Raw genomic sequence first — 26,048 nt, 5'->3', positions numbered from 1 at the left:
GCACTTCTTGGGGGAAAAATAGGAGCATAAACATGAGTTCAGTGCAGAAGGAAGAACAAGAAAGGATGTGAGCTGTGTGCAGTAGGCTGCTTTGTCACTGATGGAAAAAAGGCCTGTTATTGTTATCCAGAGTCCATTAATGCATTTAAAAAGGAGCCAGACACAAAGCATTGCCTTAGAAAGGAGTCTACCAGCCCTTGTGGCACAGTGATAAACTCCTGGCACAATGAACACTGCAGAAATGCTGTTCATTAGAAGTATTCATATTTACTCCAATTACATTACAACCCCAAAAAGTTGGGAGAAAAAAAGCTAAATATAAATAAAAACAGAATGCAATGATTTGCAAATCTCATTAACACGTCTTATTTACACTACAACAGAGAAAACATATCAAATGTTTAAACTGAGGAAATCTTTACATTAAGGGGTTTTTTTTGTAAGTCATTTTAATTACATGTCCATAACACATCTGAAAAAAACTTGTTGGGGCAACAAAAAGCTAGAAAAGTAAGTGCTACTAAAATAAAAAACTGGAGGAACATTTTGCAATTTCTTTCAGCTTCTCCCATTAGGGGTCGCCACAGCGGATCATCCGCATGTTTGATTTGGCACATGTTTTACGCTGGATGCCCTTCCTAACGCAACCGTCCCCATTTATCCGGGCTTGGGACCGGCACTAAGAGTGGCTGGGGTTGGTTCCCTGACCGGAAATCGAACCCGGGCCACAGCGGTGAGAGCGCCGCATCCTAACCACTGGACCACCAGGGGGAAGGAAAATTTTGCAATTAATTAGGTTAAATGGCAACAGGACTTTTATGGGATATAAAAATAAATGTATTTGAGAGATGCAGAGTCTTTTAGAAGTAAAAATAGGCAGAGGTTCAACAAGCTAAGAAGAACTTTCTACCAATTGTGGAACAATTTCGGAATAATGTTTCTCAATTCTACAAGACTTTGAATCCTAATCCACACCAAAAATTCAGAGAATATGGAAAAATCACTATGCACAAAGGCAAAAATCCGTATGGGATGCTCTCAGGCGACGCGACACTGCATTAAAAGAGAGCAGGATTCCGTAATGGAATTCACTGCACTGTCTGTGAACACAGTTCACTGTGTCATCCGAAACTGCAGATCAAAGAAGAAGCCATATGTGAACATTCTGGGCCAAATATAATTACAAATTTACTTTAGAAAGACCGTTCTGTAGTCAGCAGAATTAAAAATTGTAAAAAAATTTCATGAACCAAAAAGGACTAAAAGAGAGGGACCATCTAGCTTATCATCAGTATGGGGGTGAATTATTGCCTAAAGAATGGGCAAGCTTACACATCTGGAAATGTACCATCAATGCTGAAAGGTTTTATTTTCTATTGTAAATAGAATATGATTTAATGAGTTCTGAAAATCATTGCATTGTTTTTATCTACATTCTTCCCAACTTCTTTGGAATTGGGATTGTATGTGCAATTAGATGTATTAGATATATTTTCTGTCAAACCAAGGAATCCCCCCTTTCCCCAATCTGTTAGGTGCTCTCAACTGAACTCATAGAGGCTCCCTTGCTTTCTGACTGTTGGGCAACATCAGCCATCTCCCAGACATCGCCACTATCACCTACAAAGCAGAGAGAGTAATGGCATTCAACTGTTTCCTTTGAGGCTAGAAGCTTGGATAACATGGATGACCCAGAACTTGCAGTGAACAGTCCCACATAGATCATTTATGCTATAGATCATTATGATGATGAAAAATTATAAATAAAAATTTATTTCTAATTTCTTTAAAATAGGTAAACGCACTGTACTGTGTTTTCTTCATGCTTTCGTTTAAAATTATCCCAAACTTTGGAAACTTCGTCTTGTTCTTTAGCCTGAATCTTCTCAACCCTCACTGTTTTCTCCCACTTCCTCCATTTCTCCGGGGGGAAGAAATCCAAAACATAAAATTGCTTGTCTTTTTTTTTTTTATTAAACACAGTTTATGATGTGATAACATTTGTGATCATTAACATTTGAACAGTTTACATTAAAAAAAAAAAATTTTAATAAAATATCTGCTTGGTTAAATAATATATAAAATCATAAATGCATATTTTATAAAAAATAAAATAGAATAAATCAAAATATTGCAATACACTTATTATATTGATTAAATTCATAAATCAATTACATTGCCACAAATTAATTTGAATAAATACAATTTTATAAATGGAAAGATTAAATTAAATAGTTTTACTCCATATGGGTAATACAAATGTATATGCAAATGTGTGCGTTTTACATTTAATATTGAATTTTCTAAAGATATGATCTACTTAACTTAAATTATTTCAGCATACTTTAACAAATGTCTTCATTCCTTCCATCCTTCATTTATTTACTCCCTTGATATGTGGAATTGTCAGGATTTTTTCCTTTTAAGAGAAATTCTTGAAGCTGAATATAAAAGGCTAAAAAAATCCATATTACTCGCTAGCCACTTCCTGGTTAGCGGCTAACGATAGAACCATGGATTCTTTGCATGCACAAAACAAATCTGATTTCCGGCACAGCGACACTGCGCTAACTCCAGTTTCTTTTAATACCCCTGGCACTGTTGTGTATATTATCAAGTTTAATAATACAGTAAAACCCCGTTGTACGAGCAACCTATAGTACAAGCAAACGGAGATACGAGCGACCTCACTTGCAAAATCGTACCCTGTTTCACGAGCAGATTTCGAAGGCACGAGCAAACCCACGCTGCCGGTTCCCCATTTTCGGCGGCGCACCGCATCAGTCTCTTAGTTGATGACGTATCACTCGGTCGCTCACATTGTTCAGTGCAGCAGAAACTTAACTTTTTTTAGTTTTATATTTTTATTTCACTAGAAATCTTGAAAAATGTCTCCAAAGAAAATCAGTGATGGTGCTGTGAAAACGAAAGTAAATAGAATTACCATGGAAACCGAGGAGGTTATGAGCGTGTTGTTCGTCTCACACTCGCAGTCAACCACTACCACATGAGTAAGTGTTAAATTATGTTTACATTACAGTAATTTGCGATGTATTTGTTTGTTAAAATAGGCTACAAATACTTTTTAAGTGCAGAAATGAGTGATCGAATGAGGTCTCGGAACGGATTAAATCACTTTTACATTCATTCTTATGGGGAAAATTAGTTCGAATGTACGAGTAAATGGACCTACGAGCAATTTTCAAGAATGAATTATGCTCGTACAACGGGGTTCCACTGTAATAAAAAATGCGCTCAAAGCACAAGGCGGAGACAAAACAAACCTTCACTTAATATGTTGCTGAGGGAACTCGGATTGTGATGTTCCACATGTAAACGTGTATCTATAACTCAGCCTCTGTTTTTTGACATCATACGACACTTCAACCAATAAACAAGCAGAGAAACTACGCATAGGCTACGCTACTACATTTAGATTTTTGGCATTTGGCAAACGCCCTTGTCCAGAGCAATGTATAAAAGTGATTTTGCTACTACAGATCTGTACACTAGACGGTACATGTGCTCACTAAAATGTGATACAGTGTTTCTATGAATTTACACAAAATTTCACTGTATTCTTGCAAATGTTTTCTGTGTGTGTTTAAAGTGTGTGAGAGGATGATTGTACGGTTTAAACAATATAAAATAAAAGCATTTTTGGGGTGGCGTTTACTGTATACACACACACACACACACACACACACACACACACACACACACCTAAATGCTCATGCTATATCTTTAACAGAGAGAGCAACCTGCACAGTACAGCTGACATGCACAAAGCAGCATCAGAAATACACACACACACACACACACACACACACACACACACACACACACACACACACAAGTATTCCTGAGGACAGCGAAGTGAATTCTACACACAGTCATCCCTGTTAAATGTCCAGAAGCCCTTTTTTCACTCCATTACATCACACAAAATATAGAATACATTTTAACAAATCCACCCACCAAGAACAGTATACAGGTAAACCATTCAGAGTATTAAGACTTCCATACAAAATTGTACTACAGTATGGTCATGTCAAATACTTGATTTCAGTCACTAAGCAATTAATAGCAATGTAAAATTTCTGGCTCATTTTGCTTTAGTTGTTACAAACAAAATAAAGAAATGGGTTTGGCTCTGAAAGGAAAACGTGTAACATAAGCCAAGTCTTCCACATTACGCAATTTCCCCCAGCAGCAGTGTAATCATATTCCACAAACAGCTCAGCTGGATGAATTGGGACATCTGGGAATGTCATCCGTACTAAATTTATCTATCTTGCGTACCTTTTTTTTTTTTTTTTAAGATGGCAGTAGTTGCAGCACTGGTCAATCTGATGAGTCACAATCTTCGGCCTGTGGGGGGTTCTGGATTGGTTAGTCTATTAGATACTGTCTTTGAAGCAGTGCAGCTGGCTTTCACACTGCAAAATACTTTGCGTTCCACCAAAGTCAGCTTTAATGAATATGCTCTTGACAGCACACAGCATGAAAATGGGTTATTGTTGAAGCAGCTGCTTGGTTTTACAAATTAACACGATGACTGGAAAAGTGGGAGGCTGACAGGAAACAAAAAGCCTTTAGGCTGAAGCCCACTGTCTGATTCAGGAGGTCAAATTACACAGCCAATAACAACACTCGACTGTGGTACCTGTGCGTTTCTTTTGTGATATGCAAATTAGTTTCAATGTGGAATTGCGTAATGAAAGACTGGCAGGACGAACGACACGCACGACCAAATCCCTCATCAAATCTCTGCAAATTTCTGATGCAGGAAAAATAAAGACTTGATGCTCTTTAATGCAGGTTTCCTCTTCTGAATAATCAAGGCCACAGTGTTAATAATGGCAGTCTGTGAACTCCCAAATGCAATCTAAAGTGTTACAAATGACCTGTTGAGATACATGCTCTCGTCTAACAATTTAACTCTTTACATGTACTACGCGATTCATTTCCGCCAGACAAGAACATATCTGTAAAAAATTACAGCGCTCATTTAAAAGCAATGTCACAGTTCAAGGTATATAAAAAAAATAAAATAAAAAAAAGATCAACGCAACCTCCAATAACAAGCAGCGATTACAGTATTCGCACCACTTTTCTTAATGACTTGTTATATCTTTTTTTTTTCTGGGAGAAAAAAAAAACATGACTTGTTTATTTGCTGCAGTTCAAAGCATTTAAAAATAACCCTCTGTCCAAAACAGTGCTCTTGTTCCTGACAGCAAGTTTTAAGGTTTGCCTGCCTGGATTCTTGACAAGTGAAATACATATACTGCGAGTTTAGAAAAAAAAAGAAATTGAGCAATATAATCGATGATTAATGATGATCCATTAATCACATATGTCCACTGAAACCACACTTGTCAAATTCTAGGCCCCTGGGCCAAAAATGTAATAAATAACTAAATAAAATGGCCCGCTGCCTTATTTCAATTGTAATGCACAAACTTGCAAATATAAAGAAAAGAAAGAAAGAAAGATGGCCTAAGGCAAGATTACATTTAATTCAGCACTGTGTTGCGTGAACATCGCGTAGTGACCATCCATCAAACTCACGATGCATGTGATCCATTCACAGCCCTGAATTTATAAAGAAGCTTCAACTTATAACTTTTCATAAAACATGAGTAATAGGGACAGTTGATATTGCTAAATATATATTGCTAAATATAAAGATAAACATTACATTTTAAATCACTGTTGTGGTTTACAGCTAATGCATTTGTACACCAATGCATATTTTTTTCCTTTCTTTTTAATCAATCCTGTTAGCTCGCTGCGTTTCTCCGTTCCATTCTATTTTCATAGCATTTGTCTGCTAGAACAGTCACTTATCTGTTTTCAAACGTGATTTAATGCGGCTTTAGTACGTTCCAATGTTTGTTTTCAATGTTTGTACATTTCATTTATGCATACACCATTTAATTATTACACAAAATTAAATTAATTATATTCCATATGCTTATACCTTCAGAAAATGAACAAACTATGTATTTTTTTTATAAACAAAAACAATGTTGCATTATAGTTTTTTATAGGTTTTATTTTGTTGTTTTTTTCTTAAGCGTGGTTGTCAACTTGCCATCTGCACTTATAATTAATAACAATACAAATGTTAATTTACACACATTGCTTCACCTTGCATACCTAAATGCCGTTTTGTTTTTTACAGAGACAACTCGAGTGAATATGTTCAAGGAGAAATCCCCCATGCACTCCTCAAAAAGCAGCCACTATAAGCTTTATAAAATATCAAACTTTAAGATAGTTAAACTCGATATGTGGCTTTTGGATGCTTTAAGTACACTTTTATACATAGATACCCTGAATTTGGGTTTTATATAGTTAAATAATAAGAAGAAAATTATCTAATTAAAAAATATTTTAATAAAACAATATGAAAATAATTATAATAATCATTATAAGATTAATCAAAAGGGGGGGAATTAAACGCCCAATTAATAAATTATCAAAGTAATCGTTAGTTGCATACGGGTATTATCACAAATACTCTGCTTGGCATCTACATACCACAAAAATCACAACAGTCTACAACAGTTTTTTGGCGTTTGTGCTTCTGACTGCAGTAATTTCAAGCAAAACCCTCAAATCTAATGTTTTTTTCCCTTAACAATCATGACCATGCTTTAGGCTTTTATTGTCGCTTCATTCAGAGTAACGCTGCAATTGATGTAGTCATAAATTTAAGTCCAAACCCCGACCAGAAAACACCTGAAAAAAATCGTGCCCCTGCTAAAACTTCTAATTCCTACATAGAAATTTGAAGTGATTATTTCAACATGGCGGCTCGACAGGTTGAACTTAATGCAACATGGCTGCACACAGTGTCATCAGTAGACAAAGAAGCGCTTACTTTATTGAGTTCTGCTGTACATTCTGAGGCATATATGTTTTTAATAGTCAACAACAAATTAGTGATTAGAGAATTAGCCACAATAAAGCAACTGACTTGTATACTCTTGTACACTGCAAAATCAAGATAAAACTGATCAAAATGATTAAACTGTTGGATGTGATATTTAACATTTAAACATTTTAAACTACATAATACACCTGACTCATCAATCTGTAAAAAGCCATCAATAATGTACCCACAAGGCTGAAACATATGAAATGAGTGTTACCACACAATAAGTTACTTTATCTACAAGCCTTATTCTTGCCAATTTCCTGAACAATGACTTATGACCATTTTTGCCCAGTGAGTGTACACACAAGATCAATCAACATACATACATTATAACATGTTTAACAATTAAACCCTATATTGAGGAGAAAATAACACACACTCATCACGGTATAGTCGGATATCTTTCAGCTAACAAAAGGCAAAAGTGGAGACATCCCTGTTCCCACCCAACACATGGTACTTCCACCCAACCAACTTCCACGGTAAGTTGAATGTAGTACATTTTACATAATTAACTACCCATTTACACTAATATTAGAAGAAAAAAAACATTAGGAAGAAATCATTCAATCTGTTACCCCTCCAGCTCAATCCTTCACATTTCAGCAAATGAATGTAAATCACAGAGAATCGACTCACAAAAGAGATGTCTTTCAACACACAATTACTTTGCAACTTTGCAAGTGACGGAAAATACACTTAAAGCTGATCACACCACAACATGATTAGCCTCGCGAACGCTCCTAAAGCCTTTGCATGCTTGCCTTTCCAAGAGTACACATTACAGAATCCATATGATCACATGCCCCCATTTGCATTTTATGGCTGTACCCATGACCCTATGTCTGCTGACCACAAAAGCTAATAATGATAAGGCCATGAGTACATTTGCATGATAATAAACCAACCCAGACATGCATAGGCCTACATCTGGCTGTCCTACCATATGCTGGGTTTGACACTATAGTTTAATCTACATACATACTAATTATAGTGTGTTATAAATCTCTGTGTAAAAAAAAAAAAAAAAAATAAAAGAAAGAAAGAAAACAAACAGTACAGTATATGGAAAAAAGCAGTGAACATGGCACACTTTTTTTGAATGAATACATACAAAGGTAATTTTAGGAACAGCCATATTATATATATATATATATATATATATATATATATATATATATATATATATATATATATATATAAAATGCAGCATATTAATAATGAAAGTTAAAATACCCTGATGAAATTGGTAGGTTTATTTTCTTATAACATTCACTGTCAGCACAACTGTAATATCACCAAAACAACCTTGAGCAAAACGAATTTAAAGATAATATATTCCGTTTGCAATCAATTGCAGGGTGTCAAAATGCCCGTGATGTGCCATCAAAATGGAACACACAAAACTGCAAAGAGTTTTCATTCGTACAGCTCGAAATCACCATTTCCCTCGCATGAGAACATAGTGAACAGCTGCTTTCTATGGAATGAGGAGGAATGAATGCCATGATGACAATCACTGCCCCCTACTCAGTCGGTGTGGAGAGGTACTGATGCAAGATAACGTACAGACCCTCGCAGTCCTTTTATTTCAAGAGACAACACACACATGCACAGACAAAAACCCAAAAAGCAAGCTCTTCACTCCTCTTTACTTGATCGCCTCTGAAAACACTCAGCAGCTCGGCTCCACTCTGCCGGTGTTTGGCAGGCAGCCAGCTGGATACCAAAAAGGGTTTTTCCTTCTCTGCCTCTCCCCCTCATTCAGATTCTAACTCTGACACAAATCTATTTATAGCCGCTGGCAAGACACCAACCACAACTCAACCGCATAACCTCAGGCTCTGTGCAAGAAAAAAATAATAATAATAATGATAATTGAGGCTGCACGGCGCGTGTATGAGCGAGCGAGCGAGCGAGAGAGAGAGAGAGAGAGAGAGAGAGAATGTTAAAACAGGAAAGTAAAAGATGGAAGGCAGACATTTCACTGGGTGTAAAACCCTGCTTCAGGAGGTAGACATAATAAGGACAAGAGGAGTTTGTCAGGAGGGAGAGAAGAAGAAAAAAATACTCCCTTCCCATCAAAAATCCAACATGTTCTGGATTGTAGAAAACCCAGACAATGGAATTTCTTCTCAGTGTCTGAGGAGACTTCTTAAGTGGGTCACAACTGAGTCTGGGACATGCTGTCAAAGTACCATTTTATACATCTTATCATGCGTACCCTCAAGTACCCCCACAAAAAAACCCATAAAATCAAAAAAATCACCTGCATTAACAACTTGAAAAAGAAACATGCTCAGTGCTAACCTATTTTTCCTCACAGATAAAATGTGTGACTCTCGAACAATGAGCTCTAGAACAAATGTAATTTGTTAACTTCTTCTGCAATCAATAAAGAAATTATACCATTATAGCTCAGAACAACAGTCAAGCTAGCATCAGAGCAGCTAGTTAGCAAAATAGGAAGTCTGATACCTAACTTTATAGGAGAGATAGCTAAGCTGGTGCACTTAGCTAGTTAAACTTTTTTGGAATTTAGATCGTAGCATGTGTAAAACATCACTCTGTCTTCTTCAGTCTTACAGACCGCAAATCAAAAGAAACAGATAAATCCATAAAACTCATATGACGTAACAAAGTTTGGCAACTTAGTACAAGACATGGCATAAAATATAATCTGCGAAGTGATTGATACATGCTAATGATATACTTCCAAATATTGCTAAATACATCTCTATTGTTTATATAACCCATTCAGTGTATTGCAGGAAGCATCAAAATGTGTGAGAACCTTCACAATGTTTTTTACAGCACTCTGTTAGCTTTACTACAAGTTATATTTGATAGATTATCAATACCACACTAGCAGCTCGCATGGATAAAAGTGTAAAAAGAGACAAATCTAAGGCTTCTTACTAAGTTTACTAGAATTAGCATTAGAATGAATTTCCAGGTGCATTTTACACACTCAAAATAAGGACTGTCCAATTCCGGGGACAAGGGCTCACTAACGTCCTTTATATTTAGTTCAAATTTGTAGTTTTTTCCTCTCCATGAATACCCATTTTATAGCTTTCTACAAACGTGTCCAATCAAATGGTGTTTCAAAAAGACAATTTACAAATCTAAATAAAAAAAAAAAAAAACATTATAAGCGTACATTTATTCTTAAAATGAACCAGTAATTTGTTTCCTTTTTAGAAAAATGTACATTTAAATTGCAGAAATTGCATACAAGGATATTGGTGAAAACTAAATCCATTTAGTGCATTTAATTACTATATTACATCAAAATGCAAATACATTGTGTTAAAAAAAATCCCTCCCAGTGGGCGCATAGAGTAGGTTATGGGAAAATATTAGTTAAATGAAACTCATAATTATTCTCACTTATGTATTTAGTTATTAAATATCACACAGTATCGCGATGTGGTTTTCTTGTCTCCGGAAAAGCTGCGTGAAAGTTCCTGCGAACTAAATCCTTGTGTTTATTGCCATGCCTTAAAAAATGTGCTCCACTACCTGCTCTATGCCGCCATCGTGGAGGGACTTTTTGAACGCACTGTATATAAATAAAAATATTAAAATCTATTTCTCATGACTTAAAAAAACGGTAATTGCACTTTTGGTGTTTCTTTGTGTTTTTGTATGAAATGATCCCAAACTTTGGAAACTTTCAGGCCTTTAAATAATTTGCATCTATGAATTTTTGTAATCGAATTACTTGAGTTACACAAGAAATTATTTCAGACCTGCATACGTAGCTAATTTAGGCTCAGGAACGTTATGTTCAGCAGCGTCTAGCTCATGTCTTTGTAATGAATGGAACGTTATGGTGCATGTAGACTCTGAAGGACGTTCAAGTGAAAAACCATCACACTTCTGACGCCGCTCTCTTTTGACAAATGTGAAAACTAGAATATCAACTGAAATAAACTTGCAAAAAAAAATCACACAAAAAAAAAAACACATAGAAAGAAATAAAGAACAGAACACATCTTTACTGCAAGTAAAAAAGAAATAGTTGTTTATTTAAAACTATGTCTATATATGGACAAACTAAAATGTTATGCAACAAAAATACCTGGCGAATTAACAGCAACCAAATTATTCAATGTAGATTTTCTTTTATGAAATTTTTTTAATTTAACAATTCACTTTAACAATTCTGCTTTGGTGTACCACCACAGTCCAGTTCCCTAAATTCAGACAATTATGATTACATGACTGGCCAAAAAAAACCTCAGGGTAAGATTTCCTGTGAACTGGCATGCTAAATTATCAGAGAGAACATACTCCCTGAGGAAGGCCACATCTCAAACACAGGCAGAGTAAGGTGATATGGTTTCAATGGAAACAGAAACAAAGATGTACTGTCCTGTGGAGTAACTCTGTGTATTTCCACTTTCACCCCAAGAGACTTCATGTTCTAAACATATCTTGTTGGGGTCTCCTCCTTAGGACATGTTCTCTCATCTCTGAAAACATCCTCTTTAAGCCTCACTCCTTCTATATTATCCTTCAACAACCCAGTTTTAATGTATGTGACTGAAAGTTTAGCTTTAACAAATGCCATAAAATGTTTACGTATACACAGAACAGATGATTTTGGGTTTAATTCATTTTCTAATGACCTTTAATGAGAGGATGTTTAATAAAATATAAAGATCTTGGTTCTCTCACTTAAAGCACATCATGGATAGCCAAAAGACTGCCTTGTTTGCTACCGTTTGCAATGAAAAATTGTTGTGCAATGTTTAATCTGCCATAAAAATTTGCATTTCCAGAATTTGGGCCTTGTTTATTTTTTCTTAAAAATAGAAGTGTGTCTGAAATTAGTTCAGACTCTAAGTGGCATATTAACGGGACAAATGCTGCTTTGTTTGGAATGCAACACAATTTAACTTGGCTCATTTATTGCCCTCGTTGATGTGCATGGATGCCAGATCTCAGGGCGTTTTTCACAAGAACTGCATATTAAAAAGGCACAAAAAGTCCTGGAAAAGAGTAAGTTTTTGGAAAGGTAACAAGTCAATTTTGAAGTGCAATTGTCTGATTCGTTGATGGAAATGGTTTTGAAATTGGTGTACAACAACGCAACCCTGGTCACTCTAATAACAAAAACCTGTATCAGCATTTTAATAGTTTGCAGCCTTAATACTTAATGAACGCACTGACGTCTGTAAAAATCTAATCCTAACTTTAAGTCTAATGCCACAATTTAGAAATTGTGATGTAATTTGACTTTTTTTTTTTTAACTAAAAATTAACTAACATTTTCTGCATTTTATTCCTCTAAAAAAACAACAAAAAAAACACTAAGAAAACGTTATTTCATTGTGTTAAAATAATTTCTAAAACTAGGCCAAAAAAAACACGGAAATGTCCCATGTGAGTAGTTTTTACAGTGTTTTCACACAGAATTCATGAGATGGGACCATATGTGCAGACTGACAAAGGCCTACTGATGGTCTGTGACAGCTGGACATCGAGAACAAGACGGAGAGGTCACCAGAGGAGCCTGGGAGTCAAGATTACACACTGCATTCCTCCATCTGGAGCTGGGAGGGAATGGGACAAGCATCTGCCACATCTCCATCTCTAAATGTCCGAGTCCAGGCGGAAGAGAGGCAGTCTGAATAATGAAGTGACCTCACATGGTGACGAGGCCAAGCAAAAACCTGTTCACAAATTTTGCTTCACAGTGACAAAAACTAAAGTTACAATATCAGCTTCTCTGTGGTATTTACAAAAATTCAGCATAAACTATAAAAGAAAATGTGATAAAAAGAAATCGGGATCCAGGTCTGGTGAAGTTTTTTTAATTGTTTAAAATGTAACTAAAGTTGAAAAGTCTAAGTTGAAAAGATCCAGCGTAATACAAATAAAACAGAGGAAGGCTTCGAAAGACGGATAAAAAAAATCATTTAAATAAATGTTTTCTTTTTTTTTTTCATGCAGAGATATGAAAATGTATAATCAAACAAAGGGATGCTGGGGCTAGATACATACTAGTCAATAGCATTACATGAAACGAAAGCATTTTAATTACACATACTTCAACAACAGAGATGGGAATTAAATGATACATCTGAAATAACTGCAAACAAATTGAGATAGAAAAGTACATTTTACAATACAAAAGAGCTCAGATGACAAGATGTGTGCTGAATCACTAATAAATTATTATTTATTATATTATATTAAATAATGTCTGTACTTTTATAAGAGGGGCCTTCAGGTGTCCCTGAAGTCAGACACAATGACAAAATATATTGGGCTCTTTCTCTCTTTGTCTTTTTTACCATAGAATATAATGCAGATTGGCGAGACATTCTGTCAATGTGGAGGAAATGTCCAGCAGTCCCCAGCCTCGTTCCCATCCCCCATTGATGCAGTGTAGACACAAAAGCCAAAGAAGCCTCTGCAGGGGCCCAGCCTCCTCCACCAGACAGGGCCCCAGCCTTGGAAACAAATGGGAAACACACACACATGCACACAAGAGCAGCACCTAAGAGCCATCAGTCTGGTGTTGAAAAGACCTCAGTAAAACCCAACCCCCACGTTTCCCATTGCTGTTCTTCCCAGGCAAGAAAGAAAGTTAGATGGCGAACGAGATAGAGGAGCCTCTGCATTAGGCAGTCAGCTCAGTGTCAATAGCTGTCTGCTTGGTTTGGCCTAAAGGCGAACGATTTCAATAGGAAGAGCGATAACGATAACTGTAAAGCCCTTCAGCTTGGTACATTCTTATTAAACTGCCTTCAAACTCCGGTACTATTTGTGCAGTATGTTACAAATCACGATTAGTACTAACCAGAACACATGCTTTGCAAGATCAACAACTGCACAAAGCATGGCATGGTTCCATTTGAGTGCTGCTAATCTCGTCCCTCTGCATGCTCACGAGGACTTTGAGAGCTGCCAGTGGTGTGCGAGGTGGCCCGTGCCAGATAAGGCCTGTGGAATATCATTGTTTATGCACCGCATTCCAGCCATGCGGCTTAGTCCCTGATAAGCGTTATCGGCGGAGCAAATAAACACGAGGGTGAAAACAGGGTGCCATCTCAGCAGCAAGCAACAGCACTGTGAGAATCTTTAAACCCCACAATCCACATCAAACATGGCAGCTTCATTCCATTCTAGGAACTAACGAAGCACGGTAGAAAAGACAATGACACCTCATGAAGTTGGTGGATGTTTGGGTTCCAGTTGAACAAGAAGCAAAAGGCAGAAGACAGCTCTTAAAAGTGATCAATATTTTCCATATCAGTAAATCAAGCCTCCTAATCATTCTATGGAAAAACCTGTGCAGCTTCTGGATATGACCCCGTGACAAAGGATGAGGAAACACAAGGAATCAAGGCAATAACTGTTTTTTAACAGGAGCTCGCTTTATGCAAAGTCGAGGTGTTATGGCCGGCTATGAGAACATAAAGTTTATTATTTATTAGTACAGTTTAGCATCTTTAACACAGCCTTACAGCCTCAACTTTGTACTACACAGAAAATTTACAACTTAGACCTTTAGTAAGATCAGATTTACCACTGGATTGTTGTTTGCACACCGCTGACGTAATTAAACTAGCTTGAGGCAGACGTCATGATAATGTTTACTAACACTAACTTGGTCAATATATAATGAATCTTTTGCAGTAAATCTATTTGACATAAAGTTCATTCTTTTGTTCTTATTACTGCTTATTCATTACCAATTAAGATTTCTACTCCTAGGTATTGTTCACGGTTACTGTAATGCATTTTTAAAACCCTCGCTCAAGACTGGCAAAGTCTTGGTTCATTATTATTTCTGCATAAACACGCTTTTACATTTACCTACAATCAGTTTTGTCCAAGTTTACAGAACCACAGAACAAAGGAATGTACAAATAAACATCTCTGTGCATGTGTAGAAATGTATAACAAAACACAATGTTAAAATCAGTTAAACATAAAGCAAGTAACAGTTGATTTAACCAGGATCCTGCTACATGACCTACTAATGACTCAGATATCTTTTGTTGACAACAGTCAACATGATTATTACCCAGACTATAACAATTTCTTTATCAGTGTAATAATACAAGTATTCTCTCAAAATTTGTTGAGAATTCTACTGGGAACTAAAGTAACAGCCAATTTAGGCTTCTGGCATGGGTAATGTTTAAAAACCTTCAGAAAAAAAAGGGCAAATTGTGGCAAAAATAGCAGAAAAATGCTCCAATTCATTAAAAAAAAAAAGGTAGCTGGTGTGATCAAACTAACTGAAGCTTTAGTCAAGTTTCATTCTTTGCCTCAGTACTTCAGATAATATGTTCCTCACAGAAATGGATAAAACTCATGAGTTTCTTTGGCAAATGTCCACTTTGTTTAAAAAAGCCATTAGCAGATCATTAGTGCAAGTACAGCGCAAGTATGGTGCAAGCAATTAGTGCAGGCCTACAGGTCAAGCCCTTCACGCAAGATCTTTCACAAAAACCCTGAGATTCTATGCACACTAACACACTGGATCCTCTCCAAGATCCACGTCTCGGTTTTTGTATTTAGCTCCTTTGCCAGGAACGTTGGTCATTTAAATCAAGCATTTCACAACCCATTTGCAGTTTCTACTCCTTATTCTATAAACATAGCTTACTCAAGACATCAACGGACTCAGGCTAACTAAAAGTGATGCGGTATTCTAGGCAAGCCGCAGGGACATTCTGTTAGAATGCAAGTATTTTCGTCTCCACTTATTAAATTAAACCATATTTTAAATGTGGGGTTTGAAGGATCTGCAACTAATTAAGATGGAGTGAATTATATATACATTCCACATTACTTTAAATTTGGTGCTGTCTGATCAACATGATCAGCTACAATCTGTCATTACAAGACCAGGTCAAAATGGCGAGCAGGAAAAAGAAAACCCCAAAAAAACATCAACGACACATCCAGCTGTAATAGGAGCTCCTCTAATTACCTTTTATTATAATTAACACTATCTGCTCAATGATAACGCCACCTCTGATAACTCCGCCCCTGATAACCTGCTCCTGCACCTACCAGTAAAAAGCAATCTTGCACAATTTTCTTTTATTAATAAATGCATTCCTGGTTCCTGCACTAGATACTTCATTATTGTAATTTTTAAAGTATTGCCATTATTTTAAGTGTATTATAATTCATATTACAGAACACACAATTATACAAACTACTATTTATTTATTTTTAATAATATTGCCATGACATCAATAATTCTTATTACATAACAATTGCACCAGTCTTTTTATTTAACTCTCAACTCATCCACACTCACTCGCACTACAACGTAAATTACAATTCATCCTATTATTTCTGCCTACGGTGTAATATTTATATACCGGATGCAATATTTGTGTATTAAAATGGTGTGTTGAATGCATCATGTTGTGGGCAAGCACAAAGACAAATTCCCAATATGCAAATAAATATGGCAAATAAATATTATTCCGATTCATCCGTTTTTGTTTTTTTCTTCTTTTTACTGTCTGCTCTATATTTATCCAACACAAATGGATCTATCTCAGGTCTTTACGAAGCATTCAACAAAAAAAACAACAAAGAGGTAGTTTAAGGGTTCTGTCAGCTCTCTTTATTATTATTATTATTTTTTTTTTTTTTTTTTTGTTATTTCATTCCACATAAGCATCTGAAACGAAGAGGAGATGGCACTGATGTGATGTCAGCAGGAAATGCTGGATTGGATATTAAGGGGGGAAAAGATAAAAACAGATAGAATTTGATAACGAAATTGGAGAACGAAAAATAAAGCTGCTAGCCAAAAAAAAAAAAAATTTAGTTTGTGTGATGTGAGGACAAAACCACAGCTTATAGCCAGATGCGGTACTACGTGAGGACGTCTCTAATGGATGTAAAAATGTGTATCTATGTAACTAACTTGCCATATTTGAATACAGTACCTTAACTTTTGTGATACCACAGTTATCTGTCACAGGGAATCCAAGATAGAAAAACAAACTATGCTTTCAGGGACAAAGGCATACTCTTCTCTATCGATTGACACCAGCCAATCGTGGTCCTCTAGGAGCTCATGTATGCAGAGGTGTCAGAGAAAGCAACAAACATTGAAGGAAACAAAAAGACCTAACTAGAGTGAGAATTATTAAGAAAATTATGTTTTTTTTAAATGCTTGTTTCAAAATATGTTAATGATACTGTTTACAAGGTTTAAGGGGGGAAAAGTGATAGTGCTATCTCTGAAAAGAAAATAAATTAATATTAATGCTCATAGGGTTTTTTTTCTTGTGTTGGATCGACCTCTGCTTCCCCAAAACAATCTTTTCCTTCTAAAATCCAGTATATTGTGGTAATGTAAATGCATTATCACATTGTTTAGCCCACAACACTATCACACAATCACAACCCAATTTAAATGGTGCCAGCACTCAATGCCATTTCACTGAATTTACAAATGCCTCTTGTTTGAAACATTTTATTCAGTTTTTACTCAAGATGCTCAACTCGCATCAGTCACAGTTACAGAGCAACATGACTCCAGTGTGCTGAAAAATGAAAGCCACAGCTGGTGCGTGTGTTAAGCATATTTATTACATTACAGCTTCTCCGTGCTCTTCAACTAGAAGAAAACGGGACAAAGTTTCAACCAAACGTGTGATCTACAAAACTGAATTGGATCCATGGTATTTTGGATGACATTTTCATATTAGATTTGGTCGTTTTAGAATTTTAAGCACCAGGTCTCTCACATTTTAAATGTGAGGCCACTTCTTGTTAAGGTTGATTAATATCCATTACAGCTTATGAGTTCTAGAAACAAAAAAAACTTCTAAGAAATCTCTAACAAACACTTCTAAGAAACTGTTTTGCTTTCCTCATGCTAAACTTGTCAAAACAAGCAGTGAAAACACATTAGCTCCACATGAGCTTTCCCTGTACTAAGAGGGCTTTTACACCACAACGCAAAGTGTCTCTAGGATGGAATTTAGCAGCTCAGCTAGACAATGAAATTTCACACAGACTTAAGAACAAGTAATGAAAACTTTTTCAGTATTTTTCACTTCTCCGGTCTTAAACTTTAAAAGCATGATTGTGGCAATAAAAAGATAAACTACCACCAAAAATTCCACCTGCCTCTGTTCTTTATATCTAGTCCAAGTTTGGTGTGGGTTACACAGTGGTCACAAGAACCCCAAAAATATTTTCATATCTTTGTAATAACCTTAAGTAGAGATTGTCAGATTGCAGTGACTTAATTAATTTAACCGTTCTTGGCTTGATAAATGCCTGATTAATCATTTGAAACATTAAGCCGCTAAAAGAAGGGCATTAATATTGTGCCTGATTGAAACCAGGAAGCCGCTCCACCATAAGAGCATATGAATGTCACGTTTAAACTGAAGATCTTTTTTTTAACAAGCATACTTTACATCGTTCGGAGTTCTTTCTTTATCGCTTTATGAGTTTAATATTGGTTTCACTCGTCCCAAAATAAAATTCAATATAAAATGCAATAATGCAGTATTCTGATATCTGTATGAATTTGAATGATTATTGTGGACTTGAGCAGTGGATAACAGGATCGGGGAGCTGGAATTTTTCACGGTATGAAAAGATTATTTATCCATTAAAAAAAAGATACAAGCTGACTGCTTTGTCGCCTTTTCGCAACAAAAGAATCCAAAACCTTCTTAATTCAAAAAAACGAGTCTACCATAAAATCTCTTCCCCTGTCGCCATTTATCATGTTGTCGTTACAATCTGAAAGAGAAAGTGACTGCGAGGACAAGCGGCGGGTGGCAGTGCGCAGCGCAAAAATAGATAGATATTTTGTTCAGTTCTGGTCAGCAACACCATATTCTTCTGCGCTTTTGATAGCCATGGAGGATGATACAGTTACAAACATGCTCGGACTGGCAGTCGAGGTAGCAATGTAAGGCGTTTACAACAGTAGCTGATTTGACAGCCAGAGGGCTTCAGTGCAGACGAGGCTTCAAGGAAATGAAGGCTGTTGCAGTCGTCTGAGTTAAGAGACATCCATATAGACGGGGTTGCAATGTTTTGTTCTAATGTTGCAGGAAACAAACAGTTTAGGAGCACTGAAGTCAAGAACAGTGACTTCTACAGTAATGCGTTCTAATATGTACTTTCAAATAAGTCAGCAGGAAGATAATCAAATGATTTTAAATTTATGACTAAACGGAAAAATTTCATGAGTGAAATTAGAAAAGTCATGTAATGCTTTGCGATATGGGGGAAAAAACCCTATACTACGATTGTATTACTGCATGTTGCTATAAGTTGTTTTGTGCAGTGTCTGTATTATAACCCAACATCGAATAACAATTAAAACGTGGTAATTAACAGTGTAACCTGCTGTGCAGCTATTACCTCAGATGCTGGAGAGGTAAAGCATATTGGTTTTCACGAACTGGTTTTATACGAGGTGTTTTTACGGCTCAATCAGTAAAGTAAATCAGATCAAACCCGTGTTGCGTAACCTCTGTACTATAGCATAGTGTTTCAACATGAAAAATGGAACAAGGTAAATACATCTCTCTTTACACAGGGCTTGATTTTTGCGTCAAAATCAATCCTTTATCATTTCCCTGTCAAATGCATTATGGTGTAGGATACCATTTGTACTGTCTCTTTAAATTCTTGAAGCTACCCATCCCCCATCTCATTCAGTGTCCCCCCATGATCCTAGCTCTCTCTTACTCTCCCTCCCTCTCTCTCTCTTTCCATCCCCTCCCCCTCGATCCATCCATGTACCACAGAATCTCTCCATGACAGACCAAATCAAACAAATAAAGCCGTAATGCTGGAAACAAGCCAGCGCCATGATGTGCTCTCCCGTTTCATTTCTCTGGTGAACTCGGCTAAACGATGGCCGTTTCAGCTCATTTTGCATCCTCCCTTCCTCCCTACGTCCCCTCCACCATGTGGCCGAGCCTCTGGAAAAACAAATGTGCAAACATACACACACACACACACACACACACACACACACACACACACACACACACACACACACACACACACACAAAGTGGCACGCTCTTTGGCTGGGATCTGTGCTTCATGACCTTGCATGTGCTCCTTCATGCTTGCTCGGTAATATGCGTATATAAAATGCAAATGATCAACAAGATGCCTACGCACCCACCAGGAAACAGTCGCACACTCACGGCCGAACGCTTCTTTCGATCTCTCTTATGCTGAAAGACAAAATGGCTGGATATTCCCTATACTGAGAGTGTGCCGTAACATACAACTTAAGGATAAAGGAGCCTCTGGTCCATGAATAACGAGAGACCAACGCTGACAATAGCAGCAAAGGAAGAATCGTAGCCATCCAGGCTGGCCAGGCAAAGAGGCCTCCTTTGTTTCCCGCAAGGGACTTGTGTTTAAAAGGCACACGCGCGCACACACACGTGCACACACACCCCAACCCCCTTCACTTTAGCCAGGGAGCCTTGGAATGCAGTCAGCAAAGCCCATTACACAATGCAGGCAGCAGCCAAAACATCAAGTTTTATGTGCCCCTCACAGCAAAGCAAAATCATTTACAATTCCAGCATCAATGATCTGAAAATGAGCGAGGGCACACCGAAGGGATTTGTTGTTATCGTCCCACCCCGTGTTACCGCGCACCCTCTGGCCTGCTTGACAATACCAGTAGCTGGCAATTCAACAAATCAGCTTGAAAACAACTAGAAAATGGCACCCAATCACACAGACAAAGCATTTTTTGTAGAATGTATACTACATTTTTGATCTGCTAATTTGTTGAAAGCTTTACAGTGGAATGCAAATCACCTTTAATAAATACCATTTATTAATGGGACCTTTCCCACGTAAATAAATCTGTCCATCAACCATCACCAACCATCAATGATGGTATTAGAACTTGGCTGATTTAAGACAAATGCTTCTATAAATACTCCTACACAGACTCACCCATGATCCATATCACAGGTCACAGATTTGCCATTTCTTCTTAAGCCTACTTGACAAAGTGACAGTAAATGAGGCAATACCGTGTAAATTTTTTCCCCTGTGGTTTTTCACCTTTTGCACAACTCGAAATGACTTCGCTGCAGCACTTAGAATGTACTTGAACAAAATAAACCGCGGATCATAACACTCCAGCGCCAAGAGTTTGCGCCTTGTGAAAATTACTTTCTCGAGTTGAAACGTCTTGAGTTGAACCAAAGTATATTTTCCTACATATACCACACTTTCAGGAAAAACTACTTTCAACTGGACCCAATTTTGTCTTACCACTCCTGAAAAAAAAATGGTGGCTTTTTTATCCAAGGGTTGCCTCCTTCAAGAACACAAGAGTAGTACTCTAATACTAATACTAACCTGCAAAACAAAGAATTGCGCCATATAATACAGGCTATTCCAAAGTTTCTTTGCATGAGGAGTAACCAGTGTGTTCAATTTAAAAAGCAGTGGACAAACAATCCCAAATGCTCTTATGCAATAACCACTCATAATATCAGTTTGAAAACACATGAAAACACAAAGACCAAAAAAAACTACACCGGATCTACGATAGCAGTAACTCTGCTTCTCAGATTTCCTATCTGGGAAAACATCGAGATATAATCTATGTACATGGAATCATTCGAAACATATTGCAGCAGCATGTTGTTTGGAATACAATTATTATATGCCATCACTACCAAACCCACTACTCATTATGCTTGCTTAAAGCAGATGTAGGATCAGACTCTTTTCTGTATAGAAAAAAATACGGGCTTAATATACAGCCATTGCAGTTCTGTGTATAAAATAAAAAAAAAAAAAATACCCTAAATAAACAGCAAACAAAAGGCAAAGGGCATAAAAGCAGCTACCCAAACACACACACACACACACACACACACACCAAACAAAACAAGGGGAAAAAACCAACACAGCAAAAGCAGCTGGCACTGGAAGAAGTCAAAAAATAAATATGCATAACTCTAGCACTCAAATCCAGTGGACATTCAAAGATATATATAAAAAAAAAAGGTCATGCAAACCCATTCTGCTTTCACGTGCACATAAATAAGAGGAGATGGGAACGACCTATTTTACTCATGCATGCAAACACAACTCAAATTGACTGTTTTTGAACGAATAAATGGTGATGCTTGAACGCTTTGATTCGCACGTGCTGCAAAATTTATACAGAACAAGGAATCGAACAGGAAGCAATTTGGGATCCAGATCAAGTGGGGGAAAAAAAAGAGCACGAGCCCACATGGTCTGCAAAAGGAAGCACGATTTATTGTTAACCGTTTCTCTAACACACACACACACACACACACACACACACACACACAGGTTCATTTACTTTATCCGACTCTTCACTGACCAGATTGAGCAACTCATTGATCGCTCTGTCACACGCTTGATCAAGATCAAAATGTTTTTGTGTGTGTTTGTTTTATGAACTGACAGAGACATAACGGGGTTATAGATCAAGGACATATACGGTACAAACAATTTACAATCGGAACTAGATGCATATTCAATAAATCCGTCCACCTTGACCAATGCAAAACATTAATCAAGCATGAAACAAAATGTGTCACAAATGCCTCACTGATTAGTCCCTGGTGTGCATTCATTTTTTAATGCATAAAATTCAATTGTGGAGATAATAATAAAAATAATAATAAAGTGCATGACTTACCTGCACCAAAAGTTCCCAAAAGAAGTGCAAAAGTCAGCCAGGGTGCGATCATATTCCTCTTTTTGGAAAAGCAGCGCAGCGGATTTTGCTCTTTTAATCTCCCCTTCGTTAGTAACATTTAAACACTGAGCACAAGAGGGGGGACACACTCATACACACGGATACAAAGAAACACCCAGCCGGCACACAACCCCAGAAGCGGCCTGCCTTTCCTGCCTGTACACCGTGTGGAGTGCGCGAGCCCAAAAGAAAAAAAAAGAAAAAAAAAACCCGGCAGCGCACGAGCTCGCGGTTAACTTCAGAAGACGGACACATCCATGGAGGGGGCGCGCGCGCAACACACACACACACACACACACACGCGCGCGCGCACATGCATGCACGCTCAAAGCGCCAACACGAAACACTGTACTACGACAAGAGAGGAGGGGGAAAAAAAACTAAACAAAAACAAATAAAGAGGACAAGAAACAAGCCACGCGCTCGCTAACGCTCTCCCCTCGGTTTGCGGGTTTCCTTCCTTGGCCGTGATGACGGACACGGTCCCGTACTGACACGCGGAGAAACTGAACTGAGTCCAAAATGGCTTCTGCTGCGGGGAGAGCGGAGCGGCGCCGAGCCAGCGGGAAAGACCCGGATGTTCCAATACAAAGCGGAGGGGAAAAAAGAGGGGGATAGTGGAAGAGAGAGAGAGAGATGCAATGAAAGAGTAGGAAGCCGCAGGGAGACTATACTGAACATACGCTCGATATATGGATTATCCTGTATAAGATGCCTTTTTCTCCTTCTCATGGCGTGCTAATGCATGCCTGTTAAACCTCCTCCACTACAGCCCACCATTAAATCTGTACGTGTGAGCATTTATTAGGTTAGAAAAAAAAAAAAGCCCAGGTTAAACTTTTATTGTCATGGACAGAGTGCAGAGACAAATGAAATGCACTCAGCATCCAACCAATAGTGCATATAGAAACATACAGCAGTGTTCAGGACAACATTAATGATGTACAGCAGTAGTGCAAATAGCTGTTGAATTACGGTGCATAAAGTTGAGAGACTAGACCAGGGGTCACCAACGTGGTGCCCTCGGGCAACAGGTAGCCCGCAAAGACCACATGGTAGCCTCCTACTACTGTTTCCTACTTTGTTAAATCATTGTTAATAATTATTATAAGAAATCATTAACATGATCAGTTTCTTCACATAGATAAATATCATTGATTATTAATCATAACAAAATAAAAGGTAAATTGAACAAATTTCAGATCAAACTGAAAACTGTGTGTATCAAACTGGTAGCCCTTCACATTAATCGGTACCCAAGAAGTAGCTCTAAGTTTCAAAAAGGTTGGTGACCCCTGCTGTAGACAGTGAGGGTAGGGGGGTCAACACAATGAGACAGCATTCAATGCATTAGACTGCACGAAAAAATATGCATATAGCAACAATGTGTAAATAACAATCTTAATATAAATGATTGTCGTTATGACAGATAACTAAAGATGTATCTAGATGTGTTCTCAAAGATGTCTGGATATTATGCACGATCAGTGGAACCTGAAAAAGGAGAGTAGTGTAAAATCTATATTGAAAATAGATTTATTATTTTTCTTTTGTATTTTTTCTACAATCTGTGAAAAATTATATGCTCAAAATGGCAAATATTAAGCCTTAATGGTCTCAAGAACGAATCATTGGTCAGTAAATGAGCAAGAAAGAGACAAATGCACTCCTAAGACCCCTCTATGTGCCTCTATTCATTTATTTATGCTGCAGTGAAGTGAATACATGAGATATTCACCTCATATGCACAAGTAAAATTGCAATAATTATAAATTGTTTAATGTAAAATGAACACGATTAAAATGAACATGTCTGGACGAGAACGTTGTACTTAAACATACCTTCTGGCTTGCTTTGCTTTCTTAGAAGATTAGTCATTATTTTGTTATCTACCACACCTGATGCTGCTCATCAAGAGCCTGACTGCAAGCTCATAAATGGTTACAGAGCAGAGAGAGATTTACAGTATTTGTTTAATTTTTACTAATTTCTGGAGCAGTCATGTGTTTGGACAATTATAAGCTTAATATTTTGCCATTTCGGGCATGCATATTATTCCATATATATATATATATATATATATATACACACACACACACACACACACACACACACACACACATACGGAACGGAATTGTATCATGGTTTCCCGCGGCCCACAGTGCAACACATCTATACACTATTACATAAAGAAGACATATATGACAGTGTGAGAATACAATAAATACAGAGGGTAATAAATACACAGGACAGCGAACATCGACTAGACATGACAACAAAATCATGCTGAGTGGAAACGCAAGTGCGAAGAAAATTGTCTGTAAACTATTGAGTGTGATAGCAGTAATCGATTGTAGGAGAAGTGGTAAAAGAGTCATAATAGTCAAAGTGTCCAATAGCAGCATTATAAAGTGCAGGTGTACATTGATAGATGTACATTGGTAGCTGCTGGGAGGTTTTGATTAATCCAGGTGAGTGCTGAGAGGCTGCAGTGCATCGAGTACTCTGACGGCCTCAGGGAAGAAGCTCATGCTGGAATCCTGCGGTAGCACGGATACTCTGCTACCATTTGCCAGATGGTACGAGGGTGAAAAGTCCATTAGAGGGGTGAAAGGAATTGTCCTCAATGCTGGTGGCTTTGCAGTTGTAAATCAATCAGTAATGTTATTTAGCAATGCTATTTGATAGTGTTAAACTTCCCACATGTTCTTTCCTACTGTATATATTCTACCTTCATATATACTGACTTTATTCTAGTCAGGGTCACAGTGAATCCTGAGACTATGTCAAGAAGGCAGGAATACATTTACACACTTATTTGCACCTTTACCACTTTAATATTGTTAATCCACCTGGTAGGTGGAGACTGAAAAACATGCAAGACCCTAGACTGACATCAAGTCGAGCTCAGGATTAAATAATGCCCACTGTAAACGCCAAACTATTATTGTTATCATTAGCAGTAGCAGCAGTAGTGAATTCAATTGATAGTAGTAGGGCAAAGCAAAACACAATGGCTAGAACAAATACTAATGTACTTCTGTTAAACATTCAATATTACAATCCCTTTATTAGCAGGATAAATGAGTGGGAGAATAGGGGTTAGTATAGAGTGTCAATTTGTACAAATATCTAGTATATTCATCATAAGGCACACTAACAAGAAATTAATAACACAAATAGTGTAACCTCTAGAGATTTTGTTAGTGGTGTATTGATTTAACTGTTCTAACCATGCATGTGAAATTAATGTAAGGAATGAGGAACAAATAAAAAGACTAATGAATGAAGATTATATAAAAATCTGAAAAAAAAAAGTGCATCATGCTTTGCTTAATTTGTAC

At 37.2% G+C, this 26,048-nt stretch overlaps 1 protein-coding gene across 1 annotated transcript in view; it reads right to left on the bottom strand.

Annotated features, from left to right (window-relative positions):
- Positions 1 to 23,737, bottom strand: part of acvr2ba (activin A receptor type 2Ba) — a 60,814-nt gene extending 37,077 nt beyond the window's left edge. The window contains exon 1 of the mRNA XM_046848137.1: positions 22,645 to 23,737. Coding sequence (XP_046704093.1) covers positions 22,645 to 22,762 — 118 coding nt within the window. The 5' untranslated portion in view covers positions 22,763 to 23,737. The remainder of the gene's footprint in view (positions 1 to 22,644) is intronic.
- Between the last annotated feature and the right edge of the window lie 2,311 nt (positions 23,738 to 26,048).

Source organism: Silurus meridionalis, chromosome 4 (assembly GCF_014805685.1).
Source record: "Silurus meridionalis isolate SWU-2019-XX chromosome 4, ASM1480568v1, whole genome shotgun sequence".
Classification (NCBI taxonomy): Eukaryota; Metazoa; Chordata; class Actinopteri; order Siluriformes; family Siluridae; genus Silurus; species Silurus meridionalis.
This window is presented reverse-complemented; position numbering and strand designations above follow the sequence as displayed.